Raw genomic sequence first — 16,622 nt, forward strand, 5'->3', positions numbered from 1 at the left:
GGGTAGTGAGTAAGCACTCGTCCCCTGTATGCAAGCGTGCTCGCAAGAAGTTTTATATGCGCATGCACTGCCTTATTTGCCCACAACTGCGCAGAATCGCCGGTCTTGGTCTTAGCGCAGGACTCAATTCTGGGAAATTTTTCATGGAACGTAGTGGGTTTTTTCCCCCTGGCAACTGATCACAGAAATGGAAGCAAATTATGCAGACTGTTCACGAGCAGAGGTATGCCTCTCCTTGGGACACTAAATCATGATTTCACTTTCCTTGCCCTTTTAAGTTCCCATTTGTTGAATTTGTTTTAAGAGACAAATATCCTATATATATTCTTTGCTATAGAATAAGCTGTTTAGCTTAGTCTGAAACACAACTGGTGGCACTTTACCAGAAGGGAACAGCAAACACCAGACAATGATCTTTTTGTAAAGATGTAAATCTTAGGTTTCAGACTGGACCCATCCGGCAGTAAGCGGATACAAGGCAGCCCCTGCTCTGGGCTCTGTAGCTAACCTGACTGCAGAGGAAGTAAATAGAAACATTCACATAAGTCACAGGAAGGTTAAACAGGTCATTTTTCTAGCTGCAGACATGTTGGGTTCAGTTAGTCATACACGTGCTGACACTGGCCAATATCTCATCCACTCCAGAGAGATTTAGTAATAATCTGGCACCTGGATGAGGCCAAAATGACGGCTTGCGAACAGGTATATGGTCAGGATCGGGCAGGTCTCACTACTAGCATACGTGTATAGGCCCCATACAGATCCCAGCCCTCCAAATAATTGTATCTGCCCAAATGGGCCCCCCACCTGGGTGGAAAAATCAGGCAAACGTACTTTTCCAGTGGCTAAATTAGATAAGGCCACATATACTATACTGTTCTAATTTGCAACTTCCAGGATACTTCTGCTTGCTCAGCTGGATGTTTGAACTCCAAACTGAAGAGCTCCTGAACTGAAAATGAAATAACTAAAAAAACTACAAATAATAAAAAAAAAATAAAGATCAGTTGCAAATTGCCTCAGCATATCATTCACTACATCATACTAGAAGTTAAAAGTGAACAACGCCTTTAATAAGGTTTGGGTTGGCACACCTCAAGGCTTGTCAGCTCCGGCTCCAGATTCTTGGCAAAGGTTCAAATCCAGCTGAAGGCTTCTGCAGGGGGACCCCTGCCCCTGGGACCCTGGGGCAGAAATAATAAAGCTTGTCTACTAACAGTAATTCTAAGTGAAAATTTGCAGTTTGAATTTTTGTACACAACCCCAGATTATGCTCCATTCTACTGTCAGCTCCACTCTGATTTTAGATTGCCACCTCAACTCCTGCCCTCAGGATACACCAAGCTTAAGTAAATACCTGAGTTTACATGCAGACACGTCACCAGAGTGAGCAATACAAGTGTGACCCACAAAGACTGCCTTTCAGCTCTGTATCTGCCCAAACAAAGTGCTTCCAGCCTGGGTACAGGGTGCAGTACGAGAGCCCTGAAGCTGCAGAGGCTCTGGGGAAAAAGGCTGTTGGTGACACAAAGGAAGCTATAAATATGGGAGAGAGCACACTACATTAGATGTGCTGCTGCTGTGTCACATCAGTGACAAGCAATCAGAGTCGCTAGTGACAGAATGGAAGCTTGAAGGGCAGAGGATTTGTGTCGGGAGGAACACTGCATACACATCATTAAAGCGAAAGGCAACATGAGCTCTACTTGGTAACCAGAACTAAAAATCAATGAACACTATCCTGTGTGACTCTCTCTCTTATTCTATGGAATAATTTACTTATACCTGAACAGGAGGTGTAAAAATGCTCCTCTAGTGATTATGTTGATTTTCCATATACAGATTAAAATAATATCATAGAGCCACGGAGTACCCTTTGGTATATATGGGGTATGTTATACATAGGGTTGCCAACTGTGACTAATACCAGCCTTTACGTTGGGGGGCTGGGTATGTGATGTTGTTTGGGGACGGGGCTATTACATAAGGGGCAGGGCAATGGGCAGACTGGGAGTTATAGGCGGAGCAGAGGTGGGCACATAGTTATAAATGGTGATCGGCAGCTGACAGGGTCAGGGAAAGAGGTATTTATAACCCATTACAAATGTACCTGCAAGTAAATTGCTGTTAATTTATAATACCAGTGCTGGCCCTAGCTGGTGATTTACTGGCTAGACTGGTCAAATACTGGCCAGGGGACACCTAGTTATACAAGATTACACGCAAGCCTACTACTACCATGTTTCCTCAGTTTTTGGCTAAATGTATTGAGGTAAAAACCCCCTAAAAAGACCCAAACTGAAGACCCAAGAGGAATTCATAATTAAAAAATGGATTGCCCTCTATACAGCAGACTACATGGGTCAGTGCCATCTATGAGCCTGCACTGCCAGCCATAGTGCAGCTCTACGAAAAGGCACAACAGAAACAGATTGCTGACCCAATTCAAACCATGGTAAAAAAACACTGGCACTCAGAGCTACAAACAGGGCAAGCCCTTAAAAAAATCTTTATCAAGCATAACGGGGTTATTTTGCCCTGAAACATTGCACCTCCGTAATAAATATTTTTAAGGACTTGCCCTGTTTGTAGCTCTGAGTGCCAGGGCTTTTTTACTATTGTCATTTTTGGGAGGGTGCCGATCCCTCCAGCATTCTGCACCGAGCTTTTCAATTTTGGAGAGCTAGGGGGTGCGAGGAAAGTCTCCAGTCTGTCTACCCAATTCAAACAATGCCAATCTTAACAAATGATATGAGAAGTGCTAGCCAAAGAAACCAACCACATATGCATGTTAATACATTCAAATATCACCATCAATTCAAATTATAGACTACACACACAAAGGACTATAAATTCCATATTTCTCCAGTGTCCATTGTAAAATATCCTCCGTTAAAAAAACAAATTAATGAATCCAAAACAAAAAAATAAAAATGTTTAGTTCAAAGTACAACTACATTTGACATGAATTATTTAATTCCCACTGGCTCCCACATTGCAGCTAAAATGTGTTTTTTTTTAAAGATGCAGTTGTTAAAATGACAGCATGTATTAAATGTTTTATTAAATCAGAGATAAGTGAAATTTAATGTGATGTTGGGTCTTAGTAAATATTATATGAGCCCATGTCCATAGGAAATATTTTACAAAACAACATATAGTCACCTAAGGTAGGATTGCAGAGTGCAAGGGTTAATAAAGTTCCCTATGTCTTGATAGAACCTAACATTTTTAAACCCTGTACCTTCTATTTTACGTGTTAAGCCCCAAAGATGGCATCTGCCAACCTCACTGTGCAGCTCTACATTAGGAACCAAGACACACAGGGCTCATGGAGTTTAAACCAATGGCAGTGATGGTTTTTTAGTAGGAGCCTATCGCTTAAAACCGGAGGGTTTGGTATTTATTTCATCTTTAATGTTTGGACTATTTGGTTTCACAATAATAAATAATCTTTAGTGTAATTAGCTGTACATATTTTTTAGTCTGTATGATCACTTAAATCTGCTTAACTTGCAGTGTAGCACTCTGTTGCTTCATTCACTAAGGCTATAAAAATGAGAAATTCAGCTGCTGTGACCTACAACCCCTATTAATTTCAACAAACCAGATGCAGGATATTAATGAGAACGGCAGTAGAAACAGTTCAATCAGGCAGCAGTGTGCATTAGCAAGTACGCCATGTAGCTCATTTCATATTGTAGGGCATGCAGCCAACTTCATCCCTAGGCAAAGTGCCGTTCCAGCAACACAGGTATAGAATCGATTATTAGAAAACCCATTATCTAGAAAGTTCAAATTTATAGGAAAGCCATCATCCACAGACTTCACATTAAGCAAATAATTCTAATTTCTAAAAATGAGTTTCCTTTCTGTAATAAAACTGTAGCGTTTACTTGATGGTAACTAAGCTGCATGAATCCATATTGGTGGCAAACAATCCTATTGGGATGTTTAAATGATTTTAAAGAAATCTTTAGTCTGGAGATCAAATTGCATAAAAGATCCGTTATCCAGAAAACCCCAAGTCACAAGCATTCTGATCCTATACCTGTAGTAGATGGTTAAGAAAACCCATTGTTTAAAACGACCATAAACTGCCATGGGCAAAAGACAGATGCCATATGAAAGGTTACATACACTGTATGGCCATTTTCTGTGGCTCAGTTTTTTGGGCACGCAGTCTCATATTAGATCAGCATAAAGTGAAACTGTGGCTCCTCTTCCCTTCCTAATCTGCCATACACTAGCAGACACTGCACTGGCAAATTACATTTTCAGACCTGCCCAACCAACAAACCCATCAATATCAATTGTACACATAGATACAGTGGTGTGAAAAACTATTTGCCCCCTTCCTGATTTCTTATTCTTTTGCATGTTTGTCACACAAAATGTTTCTGATCATCAAACACATTTAACTATTAGTCAAAGATAACACAAGTAAACACAAAATGCAATTTTTAAATGAGGGTTTTTATTATTTAGGGAGAAAAAAAATCCAAACCTACATGGCCCTGTGTGAAAAAGTAATTGCCCCCTGAACCTAATAACTGGTTGGGCCACCCTTAGCAGCAATAACTGCAATCAAGCATTTGCGATAACTTGCAACGAGTCTTTTACAGCGCTCTGGATGAATTTTGGCCCACTCATCTTTGCAGAATTGTTGTAATTCAGCTTTATTTGAGGGTTTTCTAGCATGAACCGCCTTTTTAAGGTCATGCCACAACATCTCAATAGGATTCAGGTCAGGACTTTGACAAGGCCACTCCAAAGTCTTCATTTTGTTTTTCTTCAGCCATTCAGAGGTGGATTTGCTGGTGTGTTTTGGGTCATTGTCCTGCTGCAGCACCCAAGATCGCTTCAGCTTGAGTTGACGAACAGATGGCCGGACATTCTCCTTCAGGATTTGTTGGTAGACAGTAGAATTCATGGTTCCATCTATCACAGCAAGCCTTCCAGGTCATGAAGCAGCAAAACAACCCCAGACCATCACACTACCACCACCATATTTTACTGTTGGTATGATGTTCTTTTTCTGAAATGCTGTGTTACTTTTACGCCAGATGTAACAGGACACGCACCTTCCAAAAAGTTCAACTTTTGTCTCGTCGGTCCACAAGGTATTTTCTCAAAAGTCTTGGCAATCATTGAGATGTTTTTTAGCAAAATTGAGACGAGCCATAATGTTCTTTTTGCTTAAAAGTGGTTTGCGCCTTGGAAATCTGCCAAGCAGGCCGTTTTTGCCCAGTCTCTTTCTTATGGTGGAGTCGTGAACACTAACCTTAATTGAGGCAAGTGAGGCCTGCAGTTCTTTAGATGTTGTCCTGGGGTCTTTTGTGGCCTCTCGGATGAGTTGTCTCTGCGCTCTTGTGGTAATTTTGGTCGGCCGGCCACTCCTGGGAAGGTTCACCACTGTTCCATGTTTTTGCCATTTGTGGATAATGGCTCTCACTGTGGTTCGCTGGAGTCCCAAAGCTTTAGAAATGGCTTTATAACCTTTACCAGACTGATAGATCTCAATTACTTTTGTTCTCATTTGTTCCTGAATTTCTTTGGATCTTGGCATGATGTCTAGCTTTTGAGGTGCTTTTGGTCTACTTCTCTGTGTCAGGTAGCTCCTATTTAAAGGAGAAGGAAAGTCTAAAAACAACATGAGCTCAATAACTTAGCCTTAACACAGTCCTTAACATATTTCCTGAACTCACCGTGCTGTTGCTTAATCTGGCTCTGACATGGAAAAGTCTTGTCAGTAAATACAGTACCTGCTCTAAGCCTGTGCAGCTTCCTGTCTCACTGAACACAGATTGTCCAGGACACAGACATGCTCAGTGCACAGCAGAGAGCTCCGTTTTTTTTTTTTCCCTCACAAGCAGGGGGGAGGGCGGGCTGCTGCTGTCAGGGAGATTGTTTATGGAGGGGGAATTTGTGGAGCTGCAGAAACTTTCTAACAGGAGCAGGGAGCCGGCTTGTACTTTTCAGCCCATTCAGACATGCTGGATAAGATGGTGGCGCCGTTCACTGAAACAAGCATGTAAGTTCTAGCATGTGTATCTTTGTAAATCTTTCATTAGGCAAGCCAAGAATATAGCGATTTTACACAGCAATAGTTGTACTTTTTAATAGTGTGCTTAATAGATTTTGCCTTTCCTTCTCCTTTAAGTGATTTCTTGATTGAAACAGGTGTGGCAGTAATCAGGCCTGGGGGTGACTACAGAAATTGATATTGAAATTGATAAACCACAGTTAAGTTATTTTTTAACAAGGGGGCAATCACTTTTTCTCACAGGGCCATGTAGATTTGGAGTTTTTTTTCTCCCTTAATAACGTAAACCTTCATTTAAAAACTGCATTTTGTGTTCAATTATGTTATCTTTGACTAATAGTTAACGGTTTTTGATGAGCAGAAACATTTTGTGTGACAAACATGCAAAAGAATAAGAAATCAGGAAGGGGGCAAATAGTTTTTCACACCACTGTACATAGTGACTGGACCACCGTATCTGTACCAAAAACAGTATAAAGCTATTTTATTAGTACATGCATAACATTGGTGTGTGTATAACCCACCCAACACCATAAGCCAATGCAGTTAGCTTGAATGGGCGCACAGTCACTGAATGTGTGGATGTCTTTCCTGGACTGGGGCAGGCTTATGCGGCCATCAATTTGATTCACATAAAACACAACAGGACAGCATTCCTACATCAAAAAGCTTTTATCAAATCCTGGCCAAACGACCTGTACACTAGGCAAGAAAAATGGGTTTCTGACATTCAATTCAACTGGGATTTATGCTAGCCTACATTTAAACTGCCCATCTGTGCACTGTACAATTAAAAACTCATCTTAAAAGCATATGGGAAGGCAATTATAAACATAATGTGATAACTTTATTGTCAAGTTCCAAACTGAATGAATCGCGGACATCATTTAAGTTTATCATCCTTCTCTGCACATTAAAAATGAACTCAAACTCCCATTAGTCTGCAGTCCTATGAAAGAAGGGAAGACCCAAATACTTAGTTGCCAAGAACTCTAATACCAAGAGTAATTACTGCCAGCTTATTTCATTAAGCGCTATCAGACATGCAATTATTGTAGTGATGTAATTAAACAACTCATCATATTCCTGCTGAAAGCACAAGCTCTACAGCCTAACTGTTCTGGGCAATCGTCTTAGCCAAAACATGATTGACTAGAATTTTAAATATCTATTTATAAGATAATCAATTCTATTCATGAGGTTTGTGAAACAAGTACCTGGTTCTGCTCGAGTGGCCAAAGACAAACTCAAATAATATAATCCATTCAAACAGTTCTTCCTCTGACCCAATTTCGTACCCCATCCAATCTTACAGTATGCCACTTCTAGCCCTTATCTACTTTTTTTGCTTTTTGTCATCATACTGTTTTCCTCTAACTTTCATTTTTCAAGCAACCGGATCTAACTGACTGAATTATTACAAAGTGCATTTTTTTTACCCTGTGTAATACTTACTCCCAGGAAAAAACCATCTACTCCCACTTATTAATGTACCTATTTGTAGGTATAGGATCTGTTATCCAGAAAGCTCTGAATTACGAGAAGGCCATCTGCCGCAAACTCCATTTTGAATCAATATAAAATTTTTGAAAATGATTTCCTTTTTCTCTGTAATAGTTAAGCAGTACCTTCTACTTGATCTCAATTAATATAATAAATCCATATTGGAGACAAAACAATCCTACTGGGTTTGTTTAAATCTACTAAAAACATTAAAGTATGGAGATTCAAATAACAAAGACCCCATTCTGGATAACAGGTCCCAATAAGGTACCTGTACTTTATTCCAACTTCCTATTCTACAAGTTTAGGGGCTCTGGCACACGGGGAGATTAGTCGTCCTCTCAAGGCAACTTCCGCGATTTCAGTGAAATCGCGCTGCCACGTATGCCATCCCACCGGCGATTTACATTTTCGCCGGTGGGATGGCATTTCCGGTAGATTAGTCGCTCGCGAACAGGGACATTTGTCGCGGGCGACTAATCTCCCCGTGTGCCAGAGCCCTAAGAGTCACATAGGCTCCACATTTAAGTTTATGTTCATATTTGTCTAGTGCCCACTGTGTAGTGCTACTAAATATTCTGCGGCTTTGAAAAACAGTAAAGTTTCTAGATATATGTTTATCCACCTATATGAAACCTTAATTTCTAGAAGACCTACACTTTTGTATGCACGTACAGACACACACAGGATTGCATTATTCCAGGCAGACGCTGGGCATAAGTAATGCGTGAGTAAACTAATCTGGGTCACATAGCAAAACTGGGCTGGGTGGGATTACAATTAAGCCATATAATTAAATTATTGATTCCTTTAATTACCCTAAACAGTAAATCATAGAGAGGCCAAAATATTATTATCACTCCAGACTTTAACTCCGTTGTTTTTTTTTTTTTTTTTTAAGTAAGAGGGAAAAAAACTGAAAATGATCACAGGAGCTAGCATAGAGATTGCTTAATAATAACAAAGCACTGTGTAACGGTCTAGAACACACCTTAGGCTAATGCCACACGGGCGTATTCTCGGCAACCCGAAAAACAGTTGCCGAGAATACGCCCCGCTACTGTCAATTCGGCCTACCTTGTGCCTGCACCCGAATGAATGGAATACGCTCAGGTGCAGGCACATGAAGCTGATATCTGCTGAAAATATGAAGTAAATTCCAGTTTTACTCTACTGAATATGTGCATAGCCTGGACCAGCAGGATAGGATCCCTGGTAAACAGTAAAGAACATGGTGACACTCACTAGAATATACCCTTCCAAGGACTCCTTGAGGCTGGACTGCATGTGCATGCTCTTCATACCTTAAGTCTACTAAAAAATAATTTAAACATTAAATAAACCCAACAGTATTGTTTTGCCTCCAATAAGTACAGGCACGGTTTTATTATTACAGAGAAAAAGGAAATCATTTTTTTAAAATATGAATTATTTGCTTATAATGGAGTCTGTGGGAGATAGTTTCCAGATAATGGATACCATACCTGTACTGGAAAACATTTGTTAAAGTGAACTATCCCTTTAGTTCTTGTCTTACGGCAACAAACTATAGTTTTTGGTTATATTCGTTAACATAAAGTGCATCTCCTAAGGATCAAAAGGAACAAAAATCTATTTTCTTAACAGAATGTTCCCATGCAATAATAAGAGTATTAATAAAATAACAACATGAAGAACTGTACAACAAATGGGTGAATACATTAAACATCCTCATTATGTCTACAATCTAAAATTACAACTGTAATTGTAGTTCAGCAAGTGGAAGCTCATTGCCTTTATGCAACACTGAGGGAAAGCATAGAGTTTACTCAAACTGAAAATTAGCAATAAGTCCCCAGTAACATTTGGGGAAAGGAGGAGAACCATTTTCTTTGAAGGAAAGCAGTCCGGTGGCATTCCTAGGCATTCCCTTAGGACCTGGATGAGAAGGGAAAAAGCAGTGGCTGTCTCGCACTACATGAAAGAGGAGATTCTGTCCTTGCACACTGGCTCTGAACTCACCACGCTCACAATAGAAACACACAAAACATGAATTTGGAGCAGAAATGGAAAAACCTTTTAAAAGAAGTCTATCTGCTCGGCAGGTGGTGCTGGCACAGGGTCAAACAGCAGGGGGCCAGAGCTCACAAAATACGTGAATAGCCACTTATCTGGGTTAAACCTGGGATTCAAGTCACATTCATGTTATTTCTGGGAATTTACCCACAAGCCTTTAATATTAAAAAAAAAAAAGAAAAAAAAAAAAAGTCAACCATAATCAACCCTTAATAAAGACATTAAAGGGGCAATATAGCCCTACTGTTGTAACCGAACACAACCAAATAACCATGATTGATAAGGAGTGTCCGTAATGTGTACAGACATTTCTTTGGTCAGAATACATACATATCAAGCAGCAGATGGCACCCTCTGAATTAAAGGCCTTTTACTGCCTGCTGTGCCCGCCAGGAGCTTAGCTGTATCAGAGCATGGCATGCCTACCTTCATTATGTAAAGCATCAGGGGGCTAAGCACACACTGCTGCCATTCTCTTGTGCTGCCAACTATACACCATTAACATACATTAACATGGCCAGTTTGTTGTCTATTTAAATGCAGTATTTACACACTGTTTTTATTTACCTGTCAAAATGAGGTTATAAGTTATTGTTTGCAGAGGACATTTTCGCCGGTGGGATGGCATTTCGGGGAGATTAGTTGCCTGCGAACAGGGAGATTTGTCGCGGGCGACTAATCTCCCCGTGTGCCAGAGCCCTTATATACAGTGGTGTGAAAAACTATTTGCCCCCTTCCTGATTTCTTATTCTTTTGCATGTTTGTCACACTTAAATGTTTCTGATCATCAAACACATTTAACTATTAGTCAAAGATAACACAAGTAAACACAAAATGCAATTTTTAAATGAGGGTTTTTATTATTTAGGGAGAAAAAAAATCCAAACCTACATGGCCCTGTGTGAAAAAGTAATTGCCCCCTGAACCTAATAACTGGTTGGGCCACCCTTAGCAGCAATAACTGCAATCAAGCGTTTGCGATAACTTGCAACGAGTCTTTTACAGCGCTCTGGAGGAATTTTGACCCACTCATCTTTGCAGAATTGTTGTAATTCAGCTTTATTTGAGGGTTTTCTAGCATGAACCGCCTTTTTAAGGTCATGCCACAACATCTCAATAGGATTCAGGTCAGGACTTTGACTAGGCCACTCCAAAGTCTTCATTTTGTTTTTCTTCAGCCATTCAGAGGTGGATTTGCTGGTGTGTTTTGGGTCATTGTCCTGCTGCAGCACCCAAGATCGCTTCAGCTTGAGTTGACGAACAGATGGCCGGACATTCTCCTTCAGGATTTTTTGGTAGACAGTAGAATTCATGGTTCCATCTATCACAGCAAGCCTTCCAGGTCCCGAAGCAGCAAAACAACCCCAGACCATCACACTACCGCCACCATATTTTACTGTTGGTATGATGTTCTTTTTCTGAAATGCTGTGTTACTTTTACGCCAGATGTAACGGGACACGCACCTTCCAAAAAGTTCAACTTTTGTCTCGTCGGTCCACAAGGTATTTTCCCAAAAGTCTTGGCAATCATTGAGATGTTTTTTAGCAAAATTGAGACGAGCCATAATGTTCTTTTTGCTTAAAAGTGGTTTGTGCCTTGGAAATCTGCCATGCAGGCCGTTTTTGCCCAGTCTCTTTCTTATGGTGGAGTCGTGAACACTGACCTTAATTGAGGCAAGTGAGGCCTGCAGTTCTTTAGATGTTGTCCTGGGGTCTTTTGTGGCCTCTCGGATGAGTTGTCTCTGCGCTCTTGGGGTAATTTTGGTCGGCCGGCCACTCCTGGGAAGGTTCACCACTGTTCCATGTTTTTGCCATTTGTGGATAATGGCTCTCACTGTGGTTCGCTGGAGTCCCAAAGCTTTAGAAATGGCTTTATAACCTTTACCAGACTGATAGATCTCAATTACTTTTGTTCTCATTTGTTCCTGAATTTCTTTGGATCTTGGCATGATGTGTAGCTTTTGAGGTGCTTTTGGTCTACTTCTCTGTGTCAGGTAGCTCCTATTTAAGTGATTTCTTGATTGAAACAGGTGTGGCAGTAATCAGGCCTGGGGGTGACTACAGAAATTGATATTGAAATTGAAAATTGAAATTGATAAACCACAGTTAAGTTATTTTTTAACAAGGGGGGCAATCACTTTTTCACACAGGGCCATGTAGATTTGGAGTTTTTTTTCTCCCTTAATAACGTAAACCTTCATTTAAAAACTGCATTTTGTGTTCAATTATGTTATCTTTGACTAATAGTTAACGGTTTTTGATGAGCAGAAACATTTAAGTGTGACAAACATGCAAAATAATAAGAAATCAGGAAGGGGGCAAATAGTTTTTCACACCACTGTATAGGCAAAACACATATCTTAATAAAATAAAGATAAAACCACAATAAAAATGTGGAAAGTACATTATTCACATGCTGCTACTATGATTAATGTGACCTGCACACAGCTTGGTGATGGGCCACAAAGGTAATATTCAAGCCAGTCCCAAGCAGCCCTAGTGCCATTAGCCTTTATAACCTTCCTGAGTCCTAGTGGGAGACAGGCTCCCGGAATGCCAAATGACACATAAACACACAAATAACTAATTAAGCACATGAATGCCCATGCCTGCATGTCACATGCATTTTAAAACCTGCAAAGAATATCCCGTTGCTAATCCAATAATGACACAGCACTTACAGGTATGGGTTCCATTATCTGGAACCCATTATCTGACTCTGAATTACGGGATGGCCATCTCCCACAGAGTCAATTTTAATCAAATTATTAATTTATTTCCTTTTTTTCTGTGATAATGAAACAGAACCTTGTGCTTGATCCCAACTACTACCCCAGGTCCCAAACATTCTGGATAACAGGTTCAGGATAGCAGCAAATGCTTATTCAATAACGCTAGAAGGATGGAACATTCCACCATATTACATACATCCTCCCATTATCACACAGCTTATGCATATCCACAGGCACACATCCCACATAGATATATACACCTATTGTAAGCTTGTTAAAAGTAAAGTATGTCTAAATAAAATATATGTATAACAATACACTGGTTAAAATACAGAAAAATACCTTAAAATATAATTTAATTTCTGTAAAGAACCCTCGGTCTATTGCTATTTTCTAAGGAAGAAGTATGCTAGATATCATATATGGTTTAGGTTTTTTTTTTTATAACAGTGTTTTATGTTGCTGTTGTTTTTGTATATTAAAAGGAAAAAGATTTCTTACTCTTCATGACGCAAGTCGTTTATCGTCCGATCCATTGAGATCATATCACTTGCCACCATGTTAAAACCAAACTCTTTAATGCTGGCTTTGACCGCATCCTTGTAATCTGGTCCCAACTCAAAAGGTTTTCCTCCCTCTCCTGGGCCACCCACAACCCCTTGGGGCTCTGGTTCTTTAGGTTCCAAATTGCCCAAAATACCAGGACGCAGCACTGGATCAGAATAAATATGTGTCTGAGGTTTGAACGTAAGATACTGTTTCTCCATGACGTGCTCTTGGTTATTAACCTTCGCCTCCAAATGATCTTGCTCCAATCTCTCTTTGTTTTTCTTACGAATAGAATCAAGGTTAACTTCTACTCCCTCAACACGAGGCCATGGCACCACTGGGTGGAAATCATCTTTGGGTGCATTTGCGTCCGGCTTGACAGCCTGAGGAAGGTTGGGGTTTTCTTCCTGCACAAAAACAAATATTTGTTATGTAAAGAAATAATACAATTTGGGTCCTAGAACATACAACTATATATTTAAGACAACAATTATGGTAACTAAGCCTTCAAAAATAATTCAAGACATGGTTTTGAATGAAAACTAGGTTAAATAAAAGACTGGAAAAATGGTTTTAAATAAAAGAATCAAATTTAGTGTGACCCATATACAGAATTCAATAAATACAAATAATACAAAGGTCAGATATTATTTGTCTGCCTACTAGCTTAATTCTTATACAATCTTAGTGGTGAACCACCCTTTAAAAGGAGAAGTAAAGGTAAAAACTAAGTAAGCTTTATCAGAAAGGTCTATTTAAATACAGCCATAAGAACTCACAGGAAAGCTGCAGGATTTCTTGTCTTTTTTTGTGTAAACATGTTGGTATCAGATATCTCCTTTAGGGCTCTGGCACACGAGGAAGTTTAGTCGCCCGCGACAAATCTCCCTTGTTGCGGGCGACTAAACTCCCTGATATGACATCCCACTGGCGAAAATGTAAATCACCGGTGGGATGGCATACGCGGCGGCGCGTTTTGCGGACATCGTCGGACGCTGCCGCGTATGCCATCCCACCGGCGATTTACATTTTCGCCGGTGGGATGTCATAGTCGCCCGCAACAAGGGAGTTTTGTTGCGGGCGACTGACTAATCTCCCCGTGTACCAGAGCCCTTACGGCTCATTCAAGTTTGGGGCAGGAGTCTGCAAAGCTCTCTCCTCTCTCTACCTTCTCCTGCGCACCACCTCCTATAAGAATTCACTCCCCCCCTCCCATCAGAATGTGTGATCTGAGCTACCAGCAGCTAGAGCTACAGCATGGAAGCTGCTGAGACCAAGCTAAATTGGCAGCTGCTATCTTAAACAAATGGAGGGAGCTTCTAGGGCTGTTTACTCAGGTACGGTAAAGCTTTCTGCAGAATAAATATAGCATTCTAGGTCACACTAATGTGGCTAATCTATTGGCAGTAAAATGTCAAAATGCCTTTCCTTCTCCTTTAATTCACAATCATCAAGTGTGTCTGTATCATTTTACAAAAAGTTTAACATCTAATTTACAAATCAGATAGCGAGAAGCTGTAGCACTGTCTAGTGTGCGTATTCCACAGATATAAAACAACTTAGATTTAGGGGCCCATTTATTAAACAATTTTGAGATAATTTCATATTTTCAACTTTTTTCTAACTTATAGACCATTTCTGAATGTATGTGAAAATTTCATTAAAATTCCACAAGTTTTTTGTGGTTTTCGTTAAATTTCCACAAAAAAACTGTACTTTGGGCAAAGAATACAAACATTTTGGAATTTGTTAACGCTTTGGTTACACTTTCCTTGGGACTATCTTTTCGCCAGGTTCGATCTGTCGAGTACCATTGAGTCCTATGGAAGGCTTCCAAAGCCAGACATGGAAGGCATCAAAGCCAGAAAGGTTTTCGTACCATAACAAACTTTTCGGCATTAAAATATTGTGACTTTCGGAACGTAATTGCGATATTTTCGTACAAACGATAAAAGCATTGTCAAGACATTTAGAACTTCAGAAATTATTGTGGTTATTCAGAGAAAAATCAGATTTTAGTAAATGTGCCTCATAATATGTTGAAATGGGTTTGCAAATGTTTAGCAGAAAACCAAATACAGGTTCATTAAAGATGTTCAGCAAGTTATGTGTCCACAGGCAGCCAAGAGCTTGAAGTTAAGAAAATTTCTATGCTATCCATGACTGATTACAAAAGGGGACATTTACTGCTGCTGAGTGCTTAGCTTGCCTTAAACTGCAATGCAGGGAGCATCTACTAGCAGGAATTTACCTTTATTTACACCACTGGGAGAATAGTATTACAGAAAAAGGCACCCCCAGTGAGAGTAATCGTTACCCCTGCCGGTGCAGTTTTCTCTAACAGGAGCACCAGCCCTGGGTAGCTGCAAGAGAGCGATCCTCATCCTTCTTCTGACTTTGCGTTTCTTATGCAGGCGCAGCAGAGTGAAACGCCAAACTTTAACAAAAATTTCCCCCATAAAGTGGATCTCCACCCTAAAATATATTTTTTTTTTCGACAAGATAAAATTGAATCCTAAGTAACTTACTATTATACATTATTTACGCATTTTTAATAGGGATGCACCGAATCCACTATTTTGGGATTTGGCCGAAGCCTGAATCCTGCACAAAAGATTTGGGCGAATCCAGAAACAAATCCTTATTTGCATATACAAATGAAGTCGCTAAGAAATTAAAGTCTACACTGCATGCAGGGCGTGGTGAAAAATTCGGTTTGGCCAGGCAATGGAATTTTGTAATGGTTTCAAAGTTATTATGTTGGGTTGAAAACCCCAACATACTGTTCTTCGACTTTGGCTACTTCCGCTTCTTCTTCTTAGTGCCCATCATTTTCTAAACGCTACTCCTCCTACAGTTTTAGGGGTACAACACCCAAACTCTCCACACATCTTCGCCCTATAGCGGAGCAGGTTGCTTGTGCTTTTCAAAGCGATTCTGCCCCCTGTCTTTCTGTGGCGCCGCTCCGAACCCCCCAATTTTCCCATTGACTTTGATAGGGAAGATTTTCAAACTGCTGCCACACTTACAGCTTTGAAGCTACACCCCCCAAACTTGAATAACATAATCGTGGGGTCACCCCGAATGAAGCAGCAACATTTGTTGGATGACCCCAAAGTGGGAGGGGCCAACAACAGCCAATCAAATTTTAATCATTGACTTTAATGGGGAAATTGAAACTGCTGCCAATCTTACAGCTTTGAGGCTACACTCCCCAAACTTGAATCACATAGTCATGGGCTCAGCCTGAATGAAAATAGGATGATTGTTGGATGCCCAAAAGTGGGCGGAGCTGTGAACTGCCAATCAGATTTTACCTATTGATTTGGCGGAAATTCAACCTGCTGCCAGTCTCATAGTAATAACACCGGGGTCCCCAAACTTTTCACAGTTGGTCACTAGGGGGCTGCAGTTTTAGTTTTGAAAAGTGGGCGGAGCCACCAACAGCCAACCAGAATTTACCTATTGACTTTCAATGGGGAAATTAAACCTGCTGCCATTCTCACAGAATTAACACCAGGGTCCCCAAACTTTTCACAGTTGGTCACTAGAGGACTACAGTTTTAGTTTTGAAAAAGTGGGCGGGGCCACCAACAGCCAATCAGATTTCACCTATTGAATTTTATTGGTTTGATGCCAGAGTTCGCAAACTTTGCACAATCAGTCACTGCTTGACTTTGTACTCAAGGTTAGAAAAAGTGGGCAGGGCCGCTAAAAGCCAATCACATTTCTTTCAT

At 40.4% G+C, this 16,622-nt stretch overlaps 1 protein-coding gene across 3 annotated transcripts in view; it reads right to left on the minus strand.

The window, feature by feature from the left end:
• galnt7 (polypeptide N-acetylgalactosaminyltransferase 7) overlaps nucleotides 1–16,622 on the minus strand; it is a 70,982-nt gene that overhangs the window by 32,475 nt on the left and 21,885 nt on the right. For all 3 annotated transcript variants that reach the window (XM_012958738.3, XM_012958737.3, NM_001001200.1), the window contains 1 exon segment: nucleotides 12,838–13,292. In XM_012958738.3, coding sequence (XP_012814192.2) covers nucleotides 12,838–13,292 — 455 coding nt within the window.

This window comes from Xenopus tropicalis, chromosome 1, assembly GCF_000004195.4.
Source record: "Xenopus tropicalis strain Nigerian chromosome 1, UCB_Xtro_10.0, whole genome shotgun sequence".
Taxonomy (NCBI): Eukaryota; Metazoa; Chordata; class Amphibia; order Anura; family Pipidae; genus Xenopus; species Xenopus tropicalis.